Below are 25,503 nucleotides of genomic sequence, written 5' to 3' on the forward strand. Positions count from 1 at the left end.
CACACACATACGATGCATTCGGAAAGTACTCAGACCATTTGGCTTTTTTATATTTGGCTACTAAAATTGATTAAATTGTTTCCCTCCCTCATCAATGTACAGACAATGCCCCATAATGACGAAGCAAAAACAGGTTTTTGGACATTTTAGCATCAAAACATAATTTTAAAAAACAAAAATATCACTTTTACATTTAGTATTCAGACCCTTTACTTAGTACTTTGTTGACGCACCTTTGGCAGCGATTAGAGTCTTCTTGGGTATGACGCTACAAGCTTGGGCTCCCAGTGCAAGAGGTTGCAGCACATCCGGCCGGGATTGGGAGTCCCATAGGGCGGCGCACAATTGGCCCAGCATCGTCCGGGTTTTGCCGGGGTAGGCTGTCATTGTAAATAAGAATTTGTTCTTAATTAACTGATTTGCCTAGTTAAATAAAGGTTAAATAAATAGAAAAGCTTGCTACACCTCTATGTGGGGAGTTTCTCTCATTCATCTCTGCAAATCCTCTCTGTCAGGTTGGATGGGGAGCGGCACTGCACAGCTATTTTCATGTCCCTCCAGAGATGTTCGATCAGGTTCAAGTCCTGGCTTGGAAAGTAATTCAGACCCCTTCACTTTTTCCAAATTGTATTACGTTACAGCCTTATTCTAAAACAGATTAAATGAACAACAAATCTCAGCAATCTACACAGAATAACCCAGAATGACAAAGCAAAAACAGGTTGATATTTTTGAAAATGTATGGAAAATAAAAAACAGAAATACCTTATTTACATAGGTATTCAGACCATTTGCTATGAGACTTGAAATTGAGCTCAAGTGCATTCTGTTTCCATTGATCATCCATGAGATGTTTCTACAACTCGATTGGAGTCCACGTGTGGTAAATTCAATTGATCGGACAGGATTTGGAAAGGCACATACCTGTCTATATAAGGTCCCACAGTTGACAGGGCATGTCAGAGCAAAAACCAAGCCATGAGGTCGAAGGAAATGTCCGAAGAGCCCCGAGACAGCATTGTGTCGAGGCACAGATCTGGGGAGGTGTAGCAAAAAATGTCTGCTGCAAGAACACAGTGGCCTCCATCATTCTGAAATGGAAGAAGTTTGGAACCACCAAGACTCTTCATAGAGCTGAGCAATCGGTGGAGAAAGGCCTTGGTCAGGGAGGTGACCTAGAAACCGATGGTCATTCTGACAGAGCTCCAGTGTTCCTCTGTGGAGATGGGAGATCTTTCCAGAAGGACAAACATCTCTGGAGCACTCCACCAATCAGGCCTTTATTGTAGAGTGGCCAGAAGGAAGCCACTCCTCAATAAAAAGCACACGACAGCCCACTTGGAGTTTGCCAAAAGGCACCTAAAGGACTCTCATATCATGAGAAACAAGATTCTCTGGTCTGTTGAAACCAAGATTGAATTCTAGCGTCTGGCTAGAGGAAACCTGGCACCATCCCTACAGTGAAGCATGGTGGTGGCAGCATCATGCTGTGGGAATGTTTTTCAGCGGCAGGGACTAGGAGACTAGTCAAGATCGAGGGAAAGATGAACGGATCACAGTATAGAGAGATCCATGATGAAAACCTGCTCCAGAGTGCTCAGGACCTCAGACTGGGGGAAAGGTTTCACCTTCCAACAGGACAGTGATCCTTAGCACACAGCCGAGACAATGCAGGAGTGGCTTCGGGACAAGTCTCTGAATGTCCTTGAGTGGCCCAACGAGAGCCCGGACATGAACCCAATCGAACCTGACAGAGTTTGAGAGGATCTGCAGAGAAGAATGGAAGAAACTCCCCAAATACAGGTGTGCCAAGCTTGTAGAGTCATACCCAAGAAGACTAGATGCTGTAATCAGTTGAGTAAAGGGTCTGAATACTGTAATACAATATAATATTTCAGGGTGTTTTTCATAAATTAGCAAAAATTAAATAAAAACAAAACAAAAAATACAGAATTTGCTTTGTCATTCTGTCATCATTTCTTAGAATAAGGCTGAAATGTAACAAAATGGGAAAGGGGAAAGGGGTCTAAATACTTTCCGAACGCACTGTACTACAACTTCTTTGATAAATATAGCACATCCAACACCCGCACCCTCTATTCTATCACTTCACAAATCTAGGGTTGATACCCAAGCCGGCTGGTCATTCGGTTGCTAGAGACATTGACCCAGTCGTTCGAATGACAGCAAAGTAGACACACTTTCATCTGTTTAAGCTGTTTTCTAGTGACATTTATTTGGATACATCCATAATAACCATTGTGTATGTGAGAGTCAAACCATAAGACAAACCGTTCGGGCGCTACAGACAATTTTGTGAAAAGATTGATTTTCAGGATGCGTCATGGTCTGACACACCAGTCTAGCTCTGTCACCTTTCACTGCAGATGCAGAAGTGCGACATAGGCCGGATGCGGTGGACGGAGACATATCCAATGCTAAAAAACACATATCTCTAGCTTAAACTGACAGATTTTTTAAGGGGCTTTTTAAAATGATTATGCTAATTAGATTTTTGCGATTAGCATGGACATCAACCAACGCTAAAGTGTCAAAGCATTACAGCTCTGAAGTTCACAAACAATGTTATTCAAATGAAAATGTATTGGCTAGATTTTTCAACTGTATGGCAGGGGTCTCCATGAGAGCTACTTTTTTTTTTAAACGTTGCGACATACTTCTCTTCTCTCCCATGCAATGCTTACCCAGGTCCTTAGTGGACAAGAGAAATTAGTGCACTGTATTTCCTTTCATTATAACTTGCATGTTGCATGTTCTAAGTCCACGTCAATGTTTACGATAAAATACAAGGTCTCCATGTGGTTACTGACCCTTCACCACCACTAACTGTAAGAGAAGAGCTATAAGATCATCAAGGACAACAACCACCCGAGCCACTGCCTGTTCACCCCGTTACCATCCAGAAGGCGAGGTCAGTACAGGTGCATCAAAGCTGGGACCGAGAGACTGAAAAACAGCTTCTATCTCAAGGCCATCAGACTGATAAACAGCCATCACTAGCACATTAGAGGCTGATGCCTATAGGCATAGCCTAGAAATCACTTTAAGGAATTAAGGAATGGAACACTAGTCACTTTAATAATGTTTACATATCTGGCATTACTCATCTCATATGTATATACTGTATTCTATACTATTCTACAGTATCTTAGTCTGTCCCGCTCTGACATCGCTCGCCCATATGTGTATGGTCTTAATTCATTCCCTCTTAGATTTGTGTGTATTGGGTGTATGTTGCACACTTTGTTAGATATTACTTGTTAGATATTACTGCACTGTCGGAGCTAGAAGGACAAGCATTTTGCTACACCCGCAATAACATCTGCTAATCACGTGTATGTGACCACTAAAATTAGATTGTATTTATTTACAGTAGGAGTGTTTCTACCAGACGCACTCTGTCTATTTATAATTTTACTACACTTTTACTGACGTGAAAGCATCACTCTTTCTTCCTGTGTTCAGTTCTGGACAACGTGACTCAAGGAAAAAAAGAATATGTTGATTGAGTCCTAGGAGATGACGGTGAAAACCTGTCAAATGAGACATACTGTAATTACACATGTATTTTAAATTAGGCCAGTACTACAGCTATGACTCTATGTATATATATATTTTTTAAAGGTGGTTCTGACCCCTTTTCATGTTTGTGTATGGCTTTAGTCTGTACAGCAGGAAGGTAGTGATGGAATACAGATAGCAGGGGCATGAGCTTTTGCAGAGTTGCCAAAAACCGGAAATTCTGTTTTTCAGGGGAGAAGAGAGAGCCCGTGACATGACTTCTGCTTTTGGACGTTAAAGGGGAATTTCACTCAAAAACTATATTTTTAATTAAGGAGACAAGCAATAAAATATAACATTTGAATACATTTACATTTTAGTCATTTAGGAGACGCTCTTAGCTAAAGCGACTTACAGTTAGTGCAATCATCTTAAAATAGCTAGGTAAAACAACCACATAGTACAACCTTTCATCAATAAAGTAGCTATGTCTTATAAAGCATAATGCTTCAATGATCCAATAAGTAACTTGTCGGGCTCCCCGACCAAATTCACATAAAAATGTGTTTTTGGTCTGTCATTCTTATTGAAAGCAAGTCTAGGTTGTTTTTACACTTACATGCGACTTCTCCTATCAGAATTTGAAGATTGTAGGCCAATGCTACAGCTATGACTCTGTACGTATTTTTTTTTTTTTTAAAGGAGGTTCCGACCCCCTTTCATATTTCTTTATGGCTTTCGTCTGTACAGCGGGAAGGTAGAGATGGATTACAGATAGCAGGGGCATTAGCCTTTGCAGAGTTGCCAACAACTGGAAATTCCGGTTTTCAGGGGAGAAGAGAGAGCCTGTGACATGACTTCTGCTTTTGGACGTTAAAAAGGGGAATTTCACTCAAAAACTATATTTTTTCCTTTCTCCACTGTTGATACAGTCCCAACATATTTTGCATGTCAGCAGTCAAGTTGTCAAGATATTGGACTTTTAAGAATCAGAGTGTCTCCAGCCACATTAACATGACGATGCAACATTTTGTATCAACAGTGGTGTAACGGTTTTCGTAGATGGAAGAAGGTGTGGATCAAAGCACAGCGTGGTACGTGTTCATGATTTTATTAACTGAACACTGAAATACAAAACAACAATGTAAATAAACAAGAAAAAAAATGAAACAGTCCTGCAAGGTGCAGAAAACACTAAACAGAACATTAAACACCCATAACCAAAATGGGGAAAACAGGCTACCTAAGTATGATTCTCAATCAGAGACAACGAACGACACCTGGCTCTGATTGAGAACCATACCAGGCCAAACACATAAATACTACATAGAAAAAAGAACATAGACTACCCACCCCTACTCACGCCATGACCAAACTAACACAAAGACATAATAAAGGAACTAAGGTCAGAACGTGACAAGTGGACTAATGAAAAAAAAATACCAGGAGAGTTTTTGAGTGATATTTCCCTTTAACAAGGAGACACTCCATCTTAACTCCTCCTACACATTTCCTGAAGAGAACCTACCACAAAAGTTTATTTTATAGGGCAATATAATGAGATAAGGAGAGGGAGTGGACATACAGGAGAGAAGAGAAGCTGCTCTATCTCCATTTTTGATTAGAAAGTAGAATTAAAATATACTGTGGATATGTCACATTGCCATCTGAGGATTCCATAGCCGAAGATAACTTTGATCTTACAACAGCTGAAAATTGAAGGAGGGATCATGCATTCAGGTAGAAATTAATTTCACTAGATAAACTGCTGCCGTTGTTTGAAGAACGTTGTATCTCCCTTCACTTTCTCTCATCTCCTCCCCTTGTTTAGTTGTATTTAGAAAGAGATGCTGCTTTATTGGTTTAAAGACGCACTATGAAGAAATCACTCTGCCATTTCCTGGTTGCTAAAATTCTAACAGTTTGCCAAATTTCAATTTATGTGGCAAACAAGCAATTATAGTGTATATAATCATTGTACCATCTAAAAAGCTGTGAATAATCTTTTCCATAACCAAAAATATTGTATTTTCAGCTGTTTGAAATAGCTGCATAGAAATAGCGCACATAGAAGATATCTACTGTTTCTAGGCTGTGTATGTCCACTCCCTCTCCTTATCTCATTATATATCCCTATTTCTGTATAGTCATTTGACAGGGCTATGTTTTTGAAAACTACACAGCCCTATTTCCAAATAAAACGCCAACCCTGGCTTAACTGCAGTAACATAATTACGCCATGTGGTGCCGTATCTTGGCTGTCAGTCAAACGCTGCAAAAGTTAAACTAAAGTTTAAGTTAAGGCATTCATTCCAAATGGTTCAATTTAGGTTTGGGAAAGGCTTTAAAAAACACACACACAAAAACAAGTGCCTAGCACTGGGATTGAACACATAAGCCTCGAAGCTCGACGGCAGTTGAAATACCCATCCACCATCCCCATCGCCCTAGCGAGCCGCCAGCTGCTAGAAGGTAATAGGCGCTTACATTGCACCTAGTGAGTGGATGGTATGGCTTCCACATTTCGCAAGGTCCAAATAAAATACGATCAAGCTTTATTTATACAGCACATTTCAGACATGGAATGCAATGCAATGTGCTTCACTGAAGATTATTATTATTATTTTTTTTAAATCAATCAGAATAAAAATGGAAATATTTACTACACAACAGATGCATGACGCGTTCGGAGGTCCATGAACAGAACTCTATGATCAGAATACTACATCTGCATGAGCTGTCAAGTCTAGACACGACCTAGAAACCCTAGATCTGTTCTATGTGCGCTATTTCTATGCGTCTCATTCTTAAGATGAGTTTTTTGCCTCTTTTACTTTTGGTTTTGTAAACCAGTCTCAGCCACTTCTCTGTGCCCCTACAAACCTAATGTTGCCAGGCGTAAAATAAATGCCCGAAACGAGATCATCCACATTCTGGTCTTTGATGAGAATGTAAAAAAACTGTTGTGGGAGGTTCTCTTCAGTAAACGTGATGTTAGGAATTAAGACGGAGCGTCTCCTTGTTAAAGGGAAATATCACTCAAAAACTCTCTTTTGGCATTTTCTTCCTTTCGTCCACTGTTGATGCAAAATGTTGCATCGTCATGTTCATGTGGCTGGAGACACTCTTCTTCTTAAAAGTCCAATATCTTGACAACTTGACTGCTGACATGTAAAGTATGTTGGGGCTGTATCAACAGTGGACTAAGGAAAAAATGTAGTTTTTGAGTGAAATTCCTCTTTTTAACGTCCAAAAGCAGAAGTCATGTCACAGGCTCTCTCTTCTCCCCTGAAAACCGGAATTTCCAGTTGTTGGCAACTCTGCAAAGGCTAATGCCCCTGCTATCTGTAATCCATCTCTACCTTCCCGCTGTACAGACGAAAGCCATAAAGAAATATGAAAGGGGGTCGGAACCTCCTTTAAAAAAAAAAAATAAAAAATACGTAGAGTCATAGCTGTAGCATTGGCCTACAATCTTCAAATTCTGATAGGAGAAGTCGCATGTAAGTGTAAAAACAATCTAGACTTGCTTTCAATGAGAATGACAGACCAAAAACACATTTTTATGTGAATTTGGTCGGGGAGCCCGACAAGTTACTTATTGGATCATTGAAGCATTATGCTTTATAAGACATAGCTACTTTATTGATGAAAGGTTGTACTATGTGGTTGTTTTACCTAGCTATTTTAAGATGATTGCACTAACTGTAAGTCGCTTTAGCTAAGAGCGTCTCCTAAATGACTAAAATGTAAATGTATTCAAATGTTATATTTTATTGCTTGTCTCCTTAATTAAGTTTTACCAAAGGACTTAGTTCAAATACATTTTTTTGACATTATTATCTACAAAAAAATAATACTAATACAAAAAAATGTACTTCCGACTGTTATAATTAAAATAATTTCTATGGAGGAAACATATATTTCAACAATGGCTGCCATTGTGTATGTTTTTATAGCAGTTATGACAGCAGTCATTAAGTACAGTGCATTTGGATCATATTCAAACCCCATTCTCTTTTTCCACATTTTGTTAAGGTTACAGCCTTATTCTAAAACAGATTAATATTTTTTTTTCACATAAATCTACACACAATACCCCATAATGCGAAACAAAAACATGTATTTTGAAATTTTTGCAAAATAAATAACAGAAATACCATATTTACATGAGTATTCAGTCCCTTTGCTATGATAATCGAAATTGAGCTCTGGTGAATCCTGTTTCCATTGATCATCCTTGAGATGTTTTTAGAACTTGATTTGATTGGTAAATTCAATTAATTGGACATGATTTGGAAAGGCACACACATGCATATATAAGGTCCCAAAGATGACAATGCATGTTAGCGCAAAAACCAAGCCATGAGGTCGAAGGGACTGTCCTTAGAGCTCAGAGACAGGGTTGTGTCGAGGCACAGATCTGGGGAATTTTACCAAAACAAAATTGAAGGTCCCCAGGAACACAGTGGCCTCCATCATTCTTAAATGGAAGAAGTTTGGACCTACCAAGATTCTTCCTAGAGCTGGCTGCTCCCTTGATCAGGGAGATGGTCATTTTGACAGAGCTCCAGAAATCCTCTGTGGAGATGGGAAAACCTTCCAGAAAGACAACAGTCTCTGCAGCACTCCACCAATCAGGCCTTTATGGTAGAGTGGCCAGATGGAAGCCACTCCTCAGTAAAAGGCAAATGACAGCCCGCTTGCCAAAAGATAAAAGTTTGCCAAAAGGCACCTTAAGGACTCTTAGACCATGAGAAACAAGATTCTTTGGTTTGACAAAACCAAGATGGCACTCTTTGGCCTGAATGCCAAGCGTCATGTCTGGAAGAAACCAGGCACCATCCCTACGGTGAAGCATGGTGGTGGCAGCATCATGCTGTTGTAACAGTATAACTTTAAACCGTCCCCTCGCCCATACCCGGGCGAGAACCAGGGACCCTCTGCACACATCAACAACAGTCACCCAGCATCGTTACCCATCGCTCCACAAAAGCCGCGGCCCTTGCAGAGCAAGGGGAACCACTACTTCAAGGTCTCAGAGCAAGTGACGTCACCGATTGAAACGCTATTTAGCGCGCACCACCGCTAACTAAGCTAGCTGTTTCACATCCTTTACACTGTGGGGATGTTTTCAGCGACAGGGAGGCTAGTCAGTATCGAGGGAAAGATGAATTGAGCAAAGTACAGAGAGATCATTGATGAAAACCTGCTCCAGCGCACTCGGGACCTCAGACTGGGGGCAAAGGTACACCTTCCAACAGGACACGACCCTAACCACACAGCCAAGACAATGCCGGGATGGCTTCTGGAAATGTATTTGAATGTCCTTGAGTGGCCCAGCCACTTTGTTATTATTTGTTATTTTGGGGTATTGTGTGTAGATTGATGAGGGGGAAAAAAACTATCTAATACATTTTCTAGTATGGCTGTAACATAACAAAATGTGGAAAAAGTCAAGGGGTCTGAATACTTTCCGAAAGCACTGTAATTTAACTTGTCGTACGTCTTGATGGTTTCGGATTTCAAAACTTTAAATATTGTTAATCATCAGGTATACTAGAGACATGAGGGGTGCCATAGTCTAGAGTCTACACCAGAAGTTAATGATTATCTGTCGGAGGAATGTACATTGTGGCAAAGAAGGGGGTCGAGTGATAAGTGGCAGATATGTGAGAGCAGAACTAATAAACGGGCTCTGCCCGATCACTAAAATGGCCACCCCTGTCAGAACTACAGATCACAAAATGGCCGGCCGCCAAAATACAAGTCCCAGAAGCAAGGGGAACCGACTCACAGATAAAGGGTCAAGAAAAACCAGGAAGAGGAAGAGAGAGTGCTGGAAGAATCTATGAACAATAGAGAAAGAGACAATAGAGATTGGTGGGATTTACTGTGTATGACCTGGATTGTTTTGGACTTACCTGTTGCACCAATATATTCTGGTCATTCTAGATTATGCCACTCGCTACCCAGAAGCCATTCCCCTTCGGACGATGACTTCCAAAAATATCGCAAAGGAATTAGTGCTCTTGTTCACCAGGGTAGGGGTTCCAAAGGAGATCCTTACCGACCAGGGGACCCCCTTTATGTCCCGCCTTATGGCGGACCTTTGTAAACTGTGGCAGGTGAAACAGTTGAGGACATCGGTTTACCATCCTCAGACGGACGGGCTGGTTGAGAGATTCAACCGAACCCTGAAGTCAATGCTCAGGAAGGTAATCGAAAAGGATGGGAAAAACTGGGATTGCATGTTGCCGTATCTGATGTTTGCCATTAGAGAGGTTCCTCAAGCCTCGCTGGGGTTTTCTCCCTTTGAGCTGGTATATGGGAGGCATCCCGGGGGAATCTTAGACATCGCCCGGGAAACCTGGGAGCACCAATCCACCCCGTATACTAGTGTCATAGAGCACGTCACGGCAATGCAAGACAGGATAGCGACAGTCATGCCCATCGTCAGAGAGCACATGAGACAAACACAAGAACACCAGCGGCACACTTATAACCGGCAGGCTACCCTGAGGGAATTTCAACCGGGAGATAAGGTGTTAGTGCTGATCCCCACGGTAGAGTGTAAACTACTAGCCACATGGAAAGGACCATATGAAGTACTGGAGAGAATAGGAGAAGTCAATTATCGGATCCGACAGCCAGGTCGACGGCCCCAGGAACAGATTTATCACATAAACCTGTTAAAAGCATGGAGAGAGAGAGAAACACTAATGGTCACATACCCCACACACATTCAGGAGACAGCCGAAGTAAATATTTCACCCACTCTGTCCCCAGCGCAAGTACAGGAAGTAAAGACCCTGATCCAGAAAAACAGAGATGTGTTTTCAGAGGTACCTGGCCGAACTGAGGTTACGGCTCATGATATCGTTTCCTACCAGGGAGAAAAGTGAGTATGAGGCCATATCGGGTACCCGAGGCTCGACGGGCCGCGATTAGAGCAGAGACTGAGAAAATGTTGACAGCTGGGGTGGTCGAAGAGTCACATAGTGAGTGGTCTAGCCCAATTGTGATGGTCTCCAAGCCCGATGGGTCTTTGCGGTTCTGTAACGACTTTCAGAAGGTAAATGAAATCTCAAAGTTTGATGCCTACCCCATGCCCCGAGTAGATGAACTACTGGAGAAAATTGGTCATGCTCGGTACATTACGACCCTTGATCTGACAAAAGGGTACTGGCAAATTCCTCTGACCCCCAGGGCCAAAGAAAAGACAGCCTTTGCAACACCTGACGGTTTGTTTCAATACACCGTCATGCCATTCGGCTTACACGGGGCCCCAGCCACCTTTCAACAGCTCATGGACAAAGTCCTAAAACCGCATAAAGCATACGCCGCAGCTTATTTAGATGACGTGGGGATCTACAGCCCAGATTGGGAATCCCACTTACCCCGGGTACAGGCAGTGTTAGATGCCCTTAGAAAGGCAGGGCTCACGGCAAACCCTGCCAAGTGTTATGTGGGGTTAGAGGAAACAGAGTATCTGGGATACACTGTAGGAAGAGGGTTAATCAAACCCCAACATAAGAAGGTGAAGGCAATTAGAGAATGGCCGAAACCAGTAAATAAGAAGCAGGTCCGAGCCTTCCTAGGGCTGACCGGTTACTACCGGAAGTTCATCCCAAGTTATGCCACAGTGGCCGCCCCACTTACCGTCATGACTAGAGCCAGAGGGCCAAACATGGTCAAATGGGATGAAAGGGCCACCAAAGCATTTAGGACATTACAGGAGGCTCTCTGCTGTAACCCAGTGCTGGTGGTACCAGACTTTGAGAAAGAGTTTGTGGTTCAGACGGATGCCTCAGAGGTCGGCTTGGGAGCAGTGCTATCCCAAGAGGTAGAAGGGGTAGAACACCCCATCCTGTTTTTAAGCAGGAAGCTGGAACCACGGGAAACCAACTACTCAGTTGTTGAGAAAGAGGCGCTGGCAGTAAAGTGGGCTCTAGAAAGCCTGAAGTACTACCTGCTGGGGCGCCACTTCACCCTCATCAGTGACCATGCCCCACTCACCTGGATGCATAGGGCTAAAGAGAAGAACGCTCGGGTGATGCGGTGGTTTTTGAGTCTCCAACCGTTTCATTTTGACTTGAAACACAGAGCAGGGAAGGAAATGGGAAACGTGGATGGGTTATCCCGCATGCATGCATATTTTGCTGCGGTAGCCCGACCTAGGGGGTCGGATCTAGGGGGAGAGATATGTGGCAAAGAAGGGGGTCGAGTGATAAGTGGCAGATATGTGAGAGCAGAACTAATAAACGGGCTCTGCCCGATCACTAAAATGGCCACCCCTGTCAGAACTACAGATCACAAAATGTCCGGCCGCCAAAACTACAAGTCCCAGAAGCAAGGGGAACCCTCAGAAGGTGGAGCCGACTCACAGATAAAGGGTCAAGAAAAACCAGGAAGAGGAAGAGAGAGTGCTGGAAGAATCTATGAACAATAGAGAAAGAGACAATAGAGATTGGTGGGATTTACCGTGTATGACCTGGATTGTTTTGGACTTACCTGTTGGCGTTTGGACCTGGATCTACCGAGAACCCGATTTGTGTACCGAACCCTGCTATCCTTGACCTCGCCTACGGCCTGGGTGGACCAGGACGGAGAAACAAACAAACAGGTACTGTCCTGTTCGCAAGAACTCTCATTCTTGGGTGATTTGGTGACAGTTTACCATTTAATTTGTGACAAACGCTCCTAACCTTGAAGAGGTTTGCCACAACATATATGGTGGATGCAATTAAGCTTGGAATGTGCTGTGTGCAGGGAAAACGATCACATGTTGGCAGGCACTGATAAGAGTGGATGAGAGTTGTGGATTAGTGAGGAAAGGGGCCGAGGTCAGGTCAGGGCACATTAAGGGAGAAGGTACAGTTTATTGCCCGTATCACTTAAGGTCCTGCCCATCAATAAAGATGTCATGTTTAGAGAGGAGGAGGAGACTCCACCAAAATTGAGGTATATATATTACCACTGTTGGAAATATGTTTTTGTCTGTTCAGTTGTTCGATCCTTTGGGTGAATAAACTTGGTTGGAGCTTTTATAGAGTCCGTCAATTTCTTACTCTGATATTTAGAACCTAACAGTCTCATGGTCCAACGTTCAGTATAACACAGCCTATTTGTTCAATGGTTCCTGCACATTGACTGTATGACCTAATGGTTTTAGCTTTGAGACAGAACGTGAAATTTGATCAAATGACCAGGGTCATATTCAGGAGGGTGCAACGTACTAAACATTGCAGAACGAAATTCCACTATACTCTACCAAGAGGCATGTCTGTTTTACTCAATATATTTTTTAGCTGAACATACCAGTGTTGTACCCTACTACTGTACGTGTTTATTGATGCAATAGATTCAACTTTTTATAGTAACTGCAGTTATGATGATATTGTCATCAATAGGATGTCCTCTATCTTTAAACACAGGTGTGTGGCTGAGGTTGATGACACTGACAGCTCTGACAGTTCTCATGGCAGCTCAAAGACCTGGTGAGCATATCAACTTTCTGCTAGTTGCAAAAACATTGATTTCTTCCATATAACTGTCTTAGCTTTTTTAATTAACACTTATGAATGCCCTCTTCATAATACATTATAAACACATGTAAGCCTTATGAGCTATACTTAATGCATTCCAACTGCTCGTCTAAATCTATAACAACATTCATAGAGGATTAAGACCAGGCGGTATAGTTCCTTATGAAGCAAAATGTTGTAATGCCTAATTTTGCACACCCTCTTACAAGAACTCTACATCTCACTCTTATCCCAGAGGTTTTCACTTTGATGGTTCATCATGGTCTGATCTTGACCGCGTTGAACTCCTCAGTCTCTCTGGCTTGTGAACTCTCACCTCTCTTCAATGCGGAGCCATTGGAGGTGCGCTGGTATCGGTCCGGTGACTTCGACAAACCTGCCTTGTTGTACAAGGATCACAAGATCCAGGAGGCCCCTGTGGACCCCCGGTACAAGGGCAGGGTGTCTCTAACTGGGGGGCTGGAGAGAGGGAATGTTTCCCTGACACTGGAGAGGGTCACACTGGCAGACGGGGGGGAGTATGTGTGCCGTGTCAGCAACGCACAGTGGTATGAAAAAGCCAGTGTCTTCCTCACAGTAAAGGGTAAGGGACTGAAGACTGCACTCCATTTGTGTAGACAATGTGGAATGGGTAGCTGCAGTGCCTTCAGACAGTATTCACACTCGTTGACTTTTTGCACATTTTGTTGTGTAACGGTCTGAATTTTAAATGGTATAAATGTACATTTTGTGTCACTGATCTACACACAATAACCCATAATGTCAAAGTGGAATTATGTTTTTAGAAATGTTTACAAATGAATTAAAAATTAAAAGCTCAAATGTCTTGAGTCAATAAGTATTCAACTCTTTTGTTATGTCCTAAATAAGTTCAGGAGGAAATCATTTGCGAAATAAGTCACATAATAAGTTGCATGGACTCACTCTGTGTGCGATAATTAACTTGATTTTTGAACCACCACCCCATCCCTGTAAGTATTTTCTAACTCAGTTGCCGGAAAGGAAGGAAACCGCTCAGGGATTTCATGAGGCTAATGGTGACTTTAAAACAGTTACAGGGTTTAATGGCTGTTAAAAGAGAAAACTGAGGGTGGATCAACAACATTGTAGATGATCCACAATATGACAGGGTGAAAAGAAGGAAACCTGTCCAGAATACAAATATTCCAAAACATGCACCTTGTTTGCAACAAGGCACTAAAGTAACACTGCAAACACTGTGGTAAAGAAATTAACTTTTTGTCCTGAATATAAAGTGTTATATTTTGGGCAAATCCAACAACACTGAGCACCACTCTTCATATTTTCAAGCATGGTGGTGGCTGTGTCATGTTATGTTTATGCTTGTCATTTTTTGGATAGAGCTAAGCACAGGAAAAGTCCTAGAGCAATACTTGGTTTAGTCTGCTTTCTAACAGACTGGGAGAGACAAATCCACCTTACAGCAGGACAATTACCTAAAACACAAGGCCAAATGTAAATTTGAATGTTCTTGAGTGGTCTAGTTGTAGTTTTGACTTAAATCGTCTAGAAAATCTATTGCAAGACTTGAAGATGGCTGTCTAGCAATGATCAACAACCAACTTGACAGAGCTTGAAGAATTTTTTAAAAGAATAATTGTCAAATATTGTACAATCAAGGTGTGCAAAGCTCTTGGAGGCTTACCCAGAAAGTCTCACAGCTGTAATTGCTGCCAAAGGTGATTCTAGCATGTATTGACTCAGGGGATTGAATACTTATCTAATCAAGATATTAGTGTTTTATTCTCCATAAGAAAAATATATAAGAATCTTTCTTCCACTAACATTACAGAGAATTTTGTGCAGATTGCTGACAAAAAATGACAATGAAATACATTTAAATCGCACTTTGTAACAACCAAATGTGTAAAAAGTCCAGGGCTGTTATTGCTTTCTGAAGGCACTGTATTTAGCTGTATGTGAGGGACAGACAGAACAGTTGCACTGCAATTACACTGTAATATTGGTAGCCTAGTGGTTAGAGTGTTGGGTCAGTAACCAAAAGGTTGCTAGATCAAATCCCTGAGTTGCTAGTTTAAACCCCTCTTTCTAGGCTGTCATTGTAAATAAGAATTTGTTCTTAAATGGCTTGCCTGGTTAAATAAATGTTCTGGATATTGTAACTTATTTTAAAGGAATAGTTTAACAAAAATGACATTGGTTTCCTTACTCTGTAAGCAGTATATGGACACGTGTAACATTGCTCACAGGGTAAGGAAACCAATATGCTATTTTGTCATTTGGGTGAACTCTCCCTTTGAAATGTACAGAGAAAGTTGCAACTCTTTATGCAGATTTACAATTAAATACATTCTCACAATCTTTGTCTTCTTGGTTGTACTTTGCCCCACCTCTGTCTATTAGTACTAGGTGGTACCCCGGTGGTCTCTGTTGCTGAAGCAAGAGGAGGAGGAGGTCGGGTGAACGTTACCTGTTCATCAGAGGGCTGGTCACCATATCCTACACTCACCTGGAGAAACAAAGAGGGGACAGAGATCAGAAATGGACGAGAAGTGCTCAACACTCCAGGTTTTTGTATACACTTTTTTGGAACATCACTGCAACTATGTACAGCTGTGTGTGTCTTTCTGTCAGTAAGTGTGTATATCCCCTTTTCCTCTCTGTAACAGATCCTCAGGGCTTGGTGAGAATCAGTAGTTGGATGCTGTCTTCTCCCTCAGACACCGATTGGCTCTCCTGTACAGTCTCTCTGTCTGAGGAGGAGAAGAAGGAGAGTAGAATCCTGCCCAGAGCTCCAACGGAGGGTGAGAATCTCAGAAATCTTAAACGGTATCTTATCATTTAATATTTGAGTCAAAGTAACAATAAGTTCATTATACCCACAAACCAGTCAACACAACTTGGACCTGTTGTGAAATGGACCTTGGGCTTTCCTAAACGGGCCCCTATCTGAATAAATTAGTTCTTAAAAGATACAATGCCGGTCTGAACAGACCCAAGGACAACCAGATCCAAGGACAACCAGACCCGGTCCGATTCAATCCGAGGGAAGCAGCAAAAAAAGCACCAACATTTTTTATTATTAACTGGAGCTGTTCAGGCGCGATGGAGAGAGAAACGGAGCTGCTCTAGCAGGTGGAGGGACTGTGTTGTGTGTGAGTGAGTGAGTGAGTGATGCCGGGTGTAGGCAGGGAGAGAGAAAGAAACAGCTACAAAGCCGACTCGCACAAGATAGAATACAGTAACTTCTTGCTGCCACAGATCTTGGTAACTGTAACCTTTTTCCTTCTCATTTACCTTTTAATTCCTTCATTTTAATTCCATCTTCCATTGATACACAGGTAACTGACAAAATAAAGAAAACACTTGAGTAAATGAGAGATACAAAGTATATTGAAAGCAGGTGCTTCCACATGTGTGGTTCCTGAGGTAATTAGAGTTGATTGACGCCACTTAATAAAACATCCCCTTCAAAATCGGTCTGTTTAAGCTAGAGAGATCCGTTTTTTTTTGGGATGGGTAGCGCCTCAATCCCCCACGTCCACATATATGGTGGAAAGTGGCAGAGCTCCTGCATTGTTTGTCAGACCAGGAAACACCCTGAAATTCCGGCTTCTCATGAAAACGTCTGTAGTGTTTGAATGGTTTGGCCTACAAACTAATACTCCGTGGAAAGATGAGACTCTCACGAACAGGATGTTGTTCTCCGTCTTGCTCAACGAGTCCCACGGGACTTGTCTGAAGACAGTACCATCAATGTGTCGACTTCTGTATATAGCGTTCTAACCGTTTGTACTACAAACTAAGATGACCACTCTATGGAAGGATGAGGCTCTCACAAACGCAACGGTGTTCTCAGTTTGTACGACACCCACAAGTGTCACGGGACTCATCTGAAGGTAAGTAGTTTTGTGGCAATAAAAATAAAAGTGGTTAAGTAAAGGATAAACGCCTCTGTTGTGTACATTACTTTGGAAATAATGGACGGATGCGTTTATCCCGCTTATACCACAGTTGCCAGAGGAAACCATATGAAAGCAAACATTTAGCAGTATAAATACTTTCTAATTTTTTTATTTTTATAAGCAAATTCATACTTACTGATCTTTGGGTTGGTAGAGACGCGACCCAGTCGTTCGTTCGATTAGATTGATATTTAGGGACGCAACCCAGTTTGTTCTTTATGTTCCATTGCCAGGCTAGTAAAACGCTAGTAAAACTAAATGCATGCTCTTCAACCAATCGCTGCCCGCACCCGCCCGCCTAGCATCACTACTCTGGACGGTTCTGACTTAGAATATGTGGACAACTATAAATACCTAGGTGCCTGGCTAGACTGTAAACTCTCATATTATTAAGCATCTCCAATCCAAAATTAAATCTAGAATCGCTTCCTATTTCGCAACAAAGCCTCCTTCACTCATGCTGCCAAACATACCCTTGTAAAACTGACTATCCTTCTGATTCTTGACTTCGCCGATGTAATTTACAAAATAGCTGTCACGTTCTGACCTTAGTTCTTTTGTTATGTCTTTGTTTTAGTATGGTCAGGGCGTGAGTTGGGTGGGTTGTCTATGTTCCTTTTCTATGATTTGGGATTTCTGTGTTTGGCCTGGTATGGTTCTCAATCAGAGGTAGCTGTCATTCGTTGTCCCTGATTGAGAACCATACTTAGGTAGCCTGGTTTCACTTTTGAGTTGTGGGTGATTATTTTCCGTGTAAGTGTTTCGGTTCTGTTATTTCACGTTGTCGTTTATTGTTTTGTTCAGTGTTCATTATTCTTATTAAACAATATGGACACTTACCACGCTGCGCATTGGTCCTCAGATCCTTCCTACTCCTCGTCATTGGTTCTCCTCGTCAGGAGGAAGACAACCGTTACAGAATCACCCACCACCAAAGAACCAAGTAGCGTGGTAACGGGCAGCAGCAGCGATCTCCAGACTCCTGGACATGGGAGGAGATCCTGGATGGCAAGGGCCCTGGGTACAGCTGGGAGAGTATCGCCGCCACCAGGGCAGAGCTGGAGGCAGCGAAAGCCAAGAGGCAGTGGTATGAGGAGGCAGCACGGCGAGTGGTTGGAAGCCCGAGAGGCAGCCCCAAAAATGTATTGGGGGGGAACACTGGGAGTGTGGCTAAGTTAGGTAGGAGACCTGAGCCAACTCCCTGTGCTTACCGTGGAGAGAGGGGGACCGGGCGGGCACCGTGTTATGCAGTGAGGCACACGGTGTCCCCAGTGCGCAGGCATAGCCCAGTGCGGTACATAGCAGCGCCTCGTATTGGCTGGGCTAGAGTGGGCATCGAGCCAGATGCCATGAAGCCGGCTCAGCGCATCTGGTCTCCAGTGCGTCTCCTCGGGCCGGGGTACATGGCACCAGCCCTACGCATGGTGTCGCCGGTTCGCCAGCACAGCCCAGTGCGGGCTATTCCACCTCGCCGCACTGGCCTGGCTATGGGGAGCATTCAGCCAGGTAGGGTTGGGCAGGCTCGGGGGCTCCTCGTCAGAGGAGGAGGAAGACAACCGTTACAATAGCCTCCAACACTCTACTCAGCAAATTGGATGCAGTCTATCACAGTGCCATCCGTTTTGTCACCAAAGCCCCATATACTACCCATCATTGCGACCTGTATGCTCTCGTTGGCTGGTCCTCGCTACATATTTGCCGCCAAACCCACTGGCTCCATGTCATCTATAGGTATTTGCTTGGTAAAGCTCTGTCTTATCTCAGCTTACCGGTCACCATAGCAACACCCACCTGTAGCCAGCAGGAATATTTCACTGGTCATCCCCAAAGCCAACATCTCCTTTGGCCACCTTTCCTTCCAGTTCTCTGCTGCCAAAGACTGGAACAAATTGCAAAAAAAAATCACTGAAGGTGGAGACTTAAATCTCCCTCACTAACTTCAAGCATCAGCTGTCAGAGCAGCTTACCGATCGCTGTAGCTGTACACAGCCCATCTGTGAATAGACAATCCAAACCAACTACCTACCTCATCCCCATGTTTGTTTGTTTGTTTTCTGCTCTTTTGCACACCAGTATTTCTACTTGCACATCCTCTATCACTCCAGTGTTAATTGCTCAATTGTAATTACTTCTCCACTATGGCCTATTTATTGCCTTACCTCCTTACTTCATTTGCACTCACTGTATACAGATTTTCTATTGTGTTATTGACTGTACGTTTGTTTATCCCATGTGTAACTCTCTGTTGTTGTTTTTGTCGCACTACTTTGCTTTATCATGGCCAGGTCGCAGTTGTAAATGAGAACTTGTTCTCAACTGGCCTACCTGGTTAAATTAAGGTGAAATACATATATTTTTAAATACTCAGTGACAACGTTCTTATGCCTTATTTACTGCTACCTCTGCAGCCAGAATAACAGCAAAATGTATTCTGTCTCGTTTGTTTAAGCTGTTTATCCCGGCCAAACTGTTCACAGTTGCCAAAGAAAAGAATACTATAAGCACACATTTACAGGTAGAAATACAGTTTTCTCATTGATATTTTCATTTATATAAGAACATTCCTACTTTCTGATCTTTTGGTTGCTAAAGACACAACCCAGCCATTTGTTCGATTAGTTCGATATTTATGGACGAGACCCAGTCGCTTGCTTGCTTGCTAGCTAGCTACGGCTAACACAGTTACAACCTCAGCAGACAGAATAAAAGCAAAGTAGCTGTTTTCTATTAACCTTCATTTGGATACATCCGTAACAATGAGCTGATAATGCCCTATGTTGCCTGGCATATCTAGAAAAGTTTGCCTTCTCGTCAGGACACTTGACACTGTTCATTACAAGGAGATCACATTGCACATCAAACATTAGTTTAGAAGCTAGCTAAATAGGTTGTTGCTAGCAAGCCTGCCAATATGACAACCAAATAAAAAAATATCAGTTGCTGAAAACACCTGGTCAAACTAGCAACGACGGAGGATTTGACATCATAGCACCACTTGCGTCATGACTGCAACAGATGGTCATCACTCACCATGTTAGGTCATCAGATGCTCCAAAAAAATATGTCTCTGCAAAAACAAGTTAGTGCTAGCTAGCTACATTTTTTTCCCTCGTTGGACCTGCATTTACAATGTATCCAATGTTGGTTTGTGTGGTTGTTTGTTTAGCTTTCGATAACTTTGTAACAAGTAGGGTATGCATGTGTAGGCGCTTATTGCGTCATGATTGCAAGGTGTCCCTATATCTTTCCCTACTGTCCCGCTATCTGGTATAAATGTACATTCTAGAATGCTCTTCTAGCCAATCGGGAACAAATATTCAACAATGCTGTTTCATATATGTCCTAGATATAGTACATGTCTATAGTATTAAATGGCAAGTTCAATATTTTATCAAATCTTAATTTTTTAAATTTTTTGCTACCTAAAGGGTCTAAAATAAAAAATAAAATAGCTAAATGATCCATGGTATGACCATTTTTATGGTATGACCATGTTAGATCTCAGAAAAGATACAATTGTGAACTCGCGACCCACATGTATCACATAAAATGTATATGCCATATCTCACAATTGATTGGACTTCCCAAATGTAGTATTTTCACTGTGACAGAACGTACATTTTTTTTGTGGATTTGTGTCATTCCACATAGTTCTTTGAAAGCGGTGCAGTGAGTGGGGGGCTGCTCTACCTCTACCTTGCTGAGTTAGAGAGGCCCAAAATTTGACAGACAGTCCAACAACAAGGGTTTAGGAACTTAGACACATTTTTTAAATTTGACGTAATTTCCCTTTAAGACACTTTATGTCAGTGTTTTCTTTATTTTTGCAGCTACCTGTATCTCCTAACTTGCTTGCCACACAGGGAGACTACTTTTACTATAGTGTTGCTTTGATGACTTGTGATTGGCCCGGAAACAACAGCAAGCTTCACGCACCACTTTGGTGAAAAGCAAGAGCAGCAGCATAAATTGTACAATTTTCACTCTCTCTCCACAGCACCACTCGCATTCGGGTCTGTACGGGTCCTTACGGGCAAATTGGTTATAAATACAAATACCCAAGACCCATGACAATTAGGTCCAACCTGGCTTTTCGGGTACAGGTGAAACGGTGAAGTCCTCTAATATGTTGTCTTGAGTTACTGTATCTACCGAAAGACAACATCATAAACCTGGGAAATAAGACTCTTTTTTTTTTTTAAGTAATATTTTAAATTCTTTGTACAGGACATTGGGGTCTTGGAGCCTTCATCACGACTCTGATTATTTTACTGCTAGTTGTCTCTACTGTTATTGGGCTCTTAATCTGGATCAAAAAAACTGGTATGTCAACAAGCTAACGCAAATTAATTTAAATGTGAACAGCATGTGACCTATCATTAGTAGAAGTGATCTTCATAGGGTGGCTAGACTATTCTACTCCACAAACATATATACTGTACATATTTACATTGTGTTTATATGTAATGTTGTCAATGCTTAAAGTGTATGCCTTTCATTCAACAAATTGTTGCATACATTTTTTTCAAGTACTACTGCATTGATTGATCACTCACACCCATCCCTATCATTTACAATGGGTTATGTGGTTTTACATTGACAACATCTACTTCTCTTCCTCCTGCAGGGTTTGTCAGAGTCTCAACATTGAAGAAAATGGCAAATGGAAACGGTATTATGCCTTGTCTAATCATTTCGTTTTATATAAAAGTCCAGTTCCAAAGATTTCCAAAACCCTATCGCAAGTGAGGTGCATTTGCGTTTAGACAAGAGTGTTGGGAATAAACAAGAGCGCCGGGACCTTTGTTTAACTAAGCAAATCAGTTAAGAAAGAATTCTTATTTACAATGACGATCTACCAAAAGGCAAAAGGCCTCCTGCGGGACGGTCATGCATAGATGTCAATTCGAAATTAAGTTAGGCGTTAGGAATTGCACCTTAATATAATATTAGGTTTGATGATGACATTGAAAAAACTCACTGATACAATACATTAAAAAAAGTAATATTGTATTGCCTAGCTACCTATATTAATATTGCTGTCATTGCATTTCGGATAAAACAGTCTACAGAGAGGCCAGAATTTACTTCTATAGTTTTTCAAGACTATTTTGTGTATTTCTATATTATATTATAACATGATTTTTTTTAAACATATTTGATTACTTAACTTTTATGTTTTAATTTAATCGAGAAAGCCACTTTTGTCGGATGTACATTATTTAATTTTTTTACTGATATTTTATTTAACATTTCAAAGGTTGAATGAGCATTTTACGCGTTTTGTACTGAAGATTAGGTGTTTGTTGATTATTTTATGTGAACATTATATTGAATATTTATTTTGTGTATACACTCCCTCTGTATTGATTTGGACAGTGAAGCTAAATTTGGCTCTATGCTACAGGATTTTGGATTTGAGATCAAATATTTCACATGAGGTGACAGTATAGAGCGTCACCTTTTATTTGAGGGTATTTTCATGAATATCTGTTGTACTGTTTAGAAATGAAAATACTTTATGTATCCAGTCCACCCATTTGAAGAAGTCATAAATATTTGGACAAATTAAATTATAGTGTATTAAAGTGTTGAACGGTGTTTCCTCCGACACATTGGTGCAGCTGGCTTCCGGGTTGATGGGGGCGGTTAGGAAGCGTGGTTTGGCAGGTCATGTTTCGGGGGGCCCGACTTTCGCCTCTCCCGAGCTCGTTGGGGAGTTGCAGTGTTGAGACAAGATCGTAATCACGAAATTGGGGAGAAAAAGGGTGTAAAATATATAATTTTTTTTTTAAATGTAAAAGTAACATATATTCTTATTTACAATAAAAGTGACTCAAATGACACTGTAGATTATTATTCAAATGGAGGGACTAGATACACAAAGTTCGTTAATATCTAAACGGTAAAACAGATACTTATGAGAATAAATGAAATATTTGATCTCCAATCCAAAATGCTGGCATATAGAGACAACTTTAAACATTGTAGCTATACTAAATAGAGGAGAGTGTATCTATATTATCTAAGAAACATGTCTTATTTGATTAGAAATTGAAAACTTTTTTTCAATAAAACTCAGTAAGTTAAGGTGGTGTTCAGTAAGGTGGTGTTCAAATGAAAGATTGATTTTCTATTTTCAAAACGTTGTTTCTTTAGTATGGCACAACTTCTAACACATCTCCAGATGTAGGAGATCAAATTCAAGTGTCAAATAGAGTTACTGTTCTATTAACTAAATGAGTAATTTATCAAGCGTTGAACATACTGTATAGCCAGATAGATTAATATGGTTAATTATATTGTGTCAATAATCTATATGTCAACAATATTGTATGACCTGTAGTGATATTAGTGTCAATCTATTTCAGATAAAACCGAGTCTACTGAGAGGCCTGAAGGTATTACATATCTTTTTTCATATCTTTTTACATATCTTTTTTCAAGACTACTTTGTGAATTTCTACACATTTTATGATTTTCTATATATTTGGTATCTTACTTTTAACCGTTTTCATTTAATAGAAGAAACGGCTCTTACCGGAGGTAAATCTGAACATTTAATTTAGCATTGCAAAAGCAACTTTACTGAGCATTTTGTGTTTTGTATAGAATATTATGTATTTATGTGTGTTGTTGATTATTTAATGTATATATCTACATTTGCTATGAAATACGTGTCTCATTTAATCAGAAATTGACAAGCGTCAATTTACGGGTAAAGGAAATCAAATTCAAGCATTAAACTAATTATTTATCATCCATTGAACAGATAAATATGGTTGATTATTTGATGCATCGACAATCAACTTTTTGTCAATACTAATATGTTCATTTGTGCAGAATGTGGTACGCAAACTGCCAAGGAAACAACTACACAGAGGGAATGTGTCCCGAAAGGTACATTTACATTGCCATACGTTTTTATTATTTAACATTTTCTCCTAAGTTTTTGGAACTTAGTTAACCCACGAACACAGTCATTCCCAGGTTTATTCACATTCATTTAACAACACCCATAAAAAAAAGTGGTGCAACCCAATATTTATTTTCTGTTGATAAGCCTAGTGGTTAGAAAATGTCTCTGATTTTGATTTGTTAATCATTTGCAGAATGGGGTGAAGTAAAAAGATTCAAAGGTAGGACATAAAAACATCAAACATAATATTATTACGTGGCTGTACCTACTACATCCATCTCAGCAACCACGTGACTGAATAAATTCACCAAATATTTTTTTCCTTTTCTTAGTGGACATCACTCTGGACCCAAAGCCTGGTCATCCGTATCTACAAGTGTCTCCAAATCGAAAGAAGGTCTACTCTACGACATCAAAAGAACCTAATGTTTCCACAGCCCCTCATGTCCTTAGTGAGGACAAATTCAGCTTCGGACAGATATACTGGGAAGTGGTGGTGAGGAATGGTGGAATTTTCAATTCATTTCTTGGAGAGAAACAGTCATGGTACGTCGGGGTAGCCACAGACACAGCCACTCTGACAACTGGTGTCGTACCTTTAACCCCACAGAATGGTTTCTGGGTTTTTACATTTAAAAAAGAAAAAGGGTATTGTGTCTCTGATGACCCTCAAATGCCAGTATCTGGAAATGAAAGCCCTTCAGTGTCAGCAGACATTCTTACAACACTGGGAGTGTTCTTAGATTGTGACAGACAGATGCTTTCCTTTTATGATGCTGAATCAAAGGTACATATTTACAGTTTGTTTATCGTTGTGTCATCTAACACATTCTTCGCTGTATTCAGCCCTGGGTTACGTGACACCTGTCCCTTAACAGTAAAATGACTCTGTATGACAAAGTGTTATGGAATAGGCCAGGTAGTTTAGTTCTTAGGAACACAATTATACACTACACTACCACTTCGACATTTCATCCCCAGGTAGCAGCAACAGAGGCAGGTGCTGTCCTCTGCCAGGAAGTCTTGAACAGGTGTGGGCAATCGGGGTGTGGCAGCTTGTAGCGCCGTGAGGCTGTTGTAGTTTGGTGGCCATGTGGGCTTTCGGTTTGGTTTTAAATCTTCGGTTTTTGAGATTACATTTTTCTGTCCTTTTTCTATATACAATTATTTGTTGATCACAGTGGCGACACGTCATTCAGGGCAGGTGGAGCATTTTACAAACAATGTAAAAAAATGTTTCAATGAGTTAATAAAGCTGCATACAAACATGCATACAATCTCTTTATTGCTTTCTTGAGTAAGGCAGCTCCAAAATGCAGATTTTTCAGCCTAGCTCAGTGCTTTCTGCGGAGCGTAAGGGTTGGTAATGTTCTCTAGGTGCGCCGTGATTGGCTCAGTGTTCTGTCACTCATGGGGATGCTACATCACCACAAAATCTACAGTGAGAAATCGAAAATTCAAGCCCCTTGGATGCTGCCATAGACTTACATTAGAAGTGCCCATCCAAGAAGGCTCAAGGTCATTGGCCAAATCACATTATATCTACCGTAGCTTTGATTGGACTGAT

General features: G+C 41.2%; 1 protein-coding gene across 6 annotated transcripts; it reads left to right on the plus strand.

Moving 5' to 3' along the window:
* The first annotated feature begins 5,059 nt into the window (after nucleotides 1-5,059).
* On the plus strand, nucleotides 5,060-25,208 carry LOC112231727 (butyrophilin subfamily 1 member A1). 6 transcript variants are annotated; one of them, XM_024398467.2, is made up of 12 exons: nucleotides 5,062-5,262; nucleotides 12,960-13,022; nucleotides 13,306-13,653; nucleotides 15,456-15,620; nucleotides 15,722-15,856; nucleotides 21,245-21,340; nucleotides 21,645-21,689; nucleotides 23,389-23,418; nucleotides 23,543-23,563; nucleotides 23,861-23,917; nucleotides 24,130-24,156; nucleotides 24,269-25,208. In XM_024398467.2, exons 1-12 carry the CDS (start codon nucleotides 5,253-5,255, stop codon nucleotides 24,820-24,822), a joined length of 1,551 nt encoding a protein of 516 aa, XP_024254235.1. In that variant the 5' UTR covers nucleotides 5,062-5,252; the 3' UTR covers nucleotides 24,823-25,208. The 6 variants fall into 6 exon arrangements, with proteins under 6 accessions (XP_042167777.1, XP_024254236.1, XP_024254238.1 ...); XM_042311842.1 differs by lacking the exon at nucleotides 5,062-5,262 and adding an exon at nucleotides 11,895-12,148; XM_024398468.2 differs by lacking the exon at nucleotides 23,543-23,563 and having other exon boundaries at nucleotides 5,061-5,262.
* The last annotated feature ends 295 nt before the right edge of the window (nucleotides 25,209-25,503 follow it).

The sequence above is a fragment of the Oncorhynchus tshawytscha genome, linkage group LG34 (genome assembly GCF_018296145.1).
Source record: "Oncorhynchus tshawytscha isolate Ot180627B linkage group LG34, Otsh_v2.0, whole genome shotgun sequence".
Classification (NCBI taxonomy): domain Eukaryota; kingdom Metazoa; phylum Chordata; class Actinopteri; order Salmoniformes; family Salmonidae; genus Oncorhynchus; species Oncorhynchus tshawytscha.

Bases quoted from the DNA above. Each gene is read 5' to 3' on its own strand.
- LOC112231727 (XM_024398467.2), top strand. The intron at 15,621-15,721 runs GTTTTTGTATAC...TCTCTGTAACAG, and splicing joins AGAAGTGCTCAACACTCCAG to ATCCTCAGGGCTTGGTGAGA. The intron at 24,157-24,268 runs GTAGGACATAAA...TCCTTTTCTTAG, and splicing joins TGAAGTAAAAAGATTCAAAG to TGGACATCACTCTGGACCCA.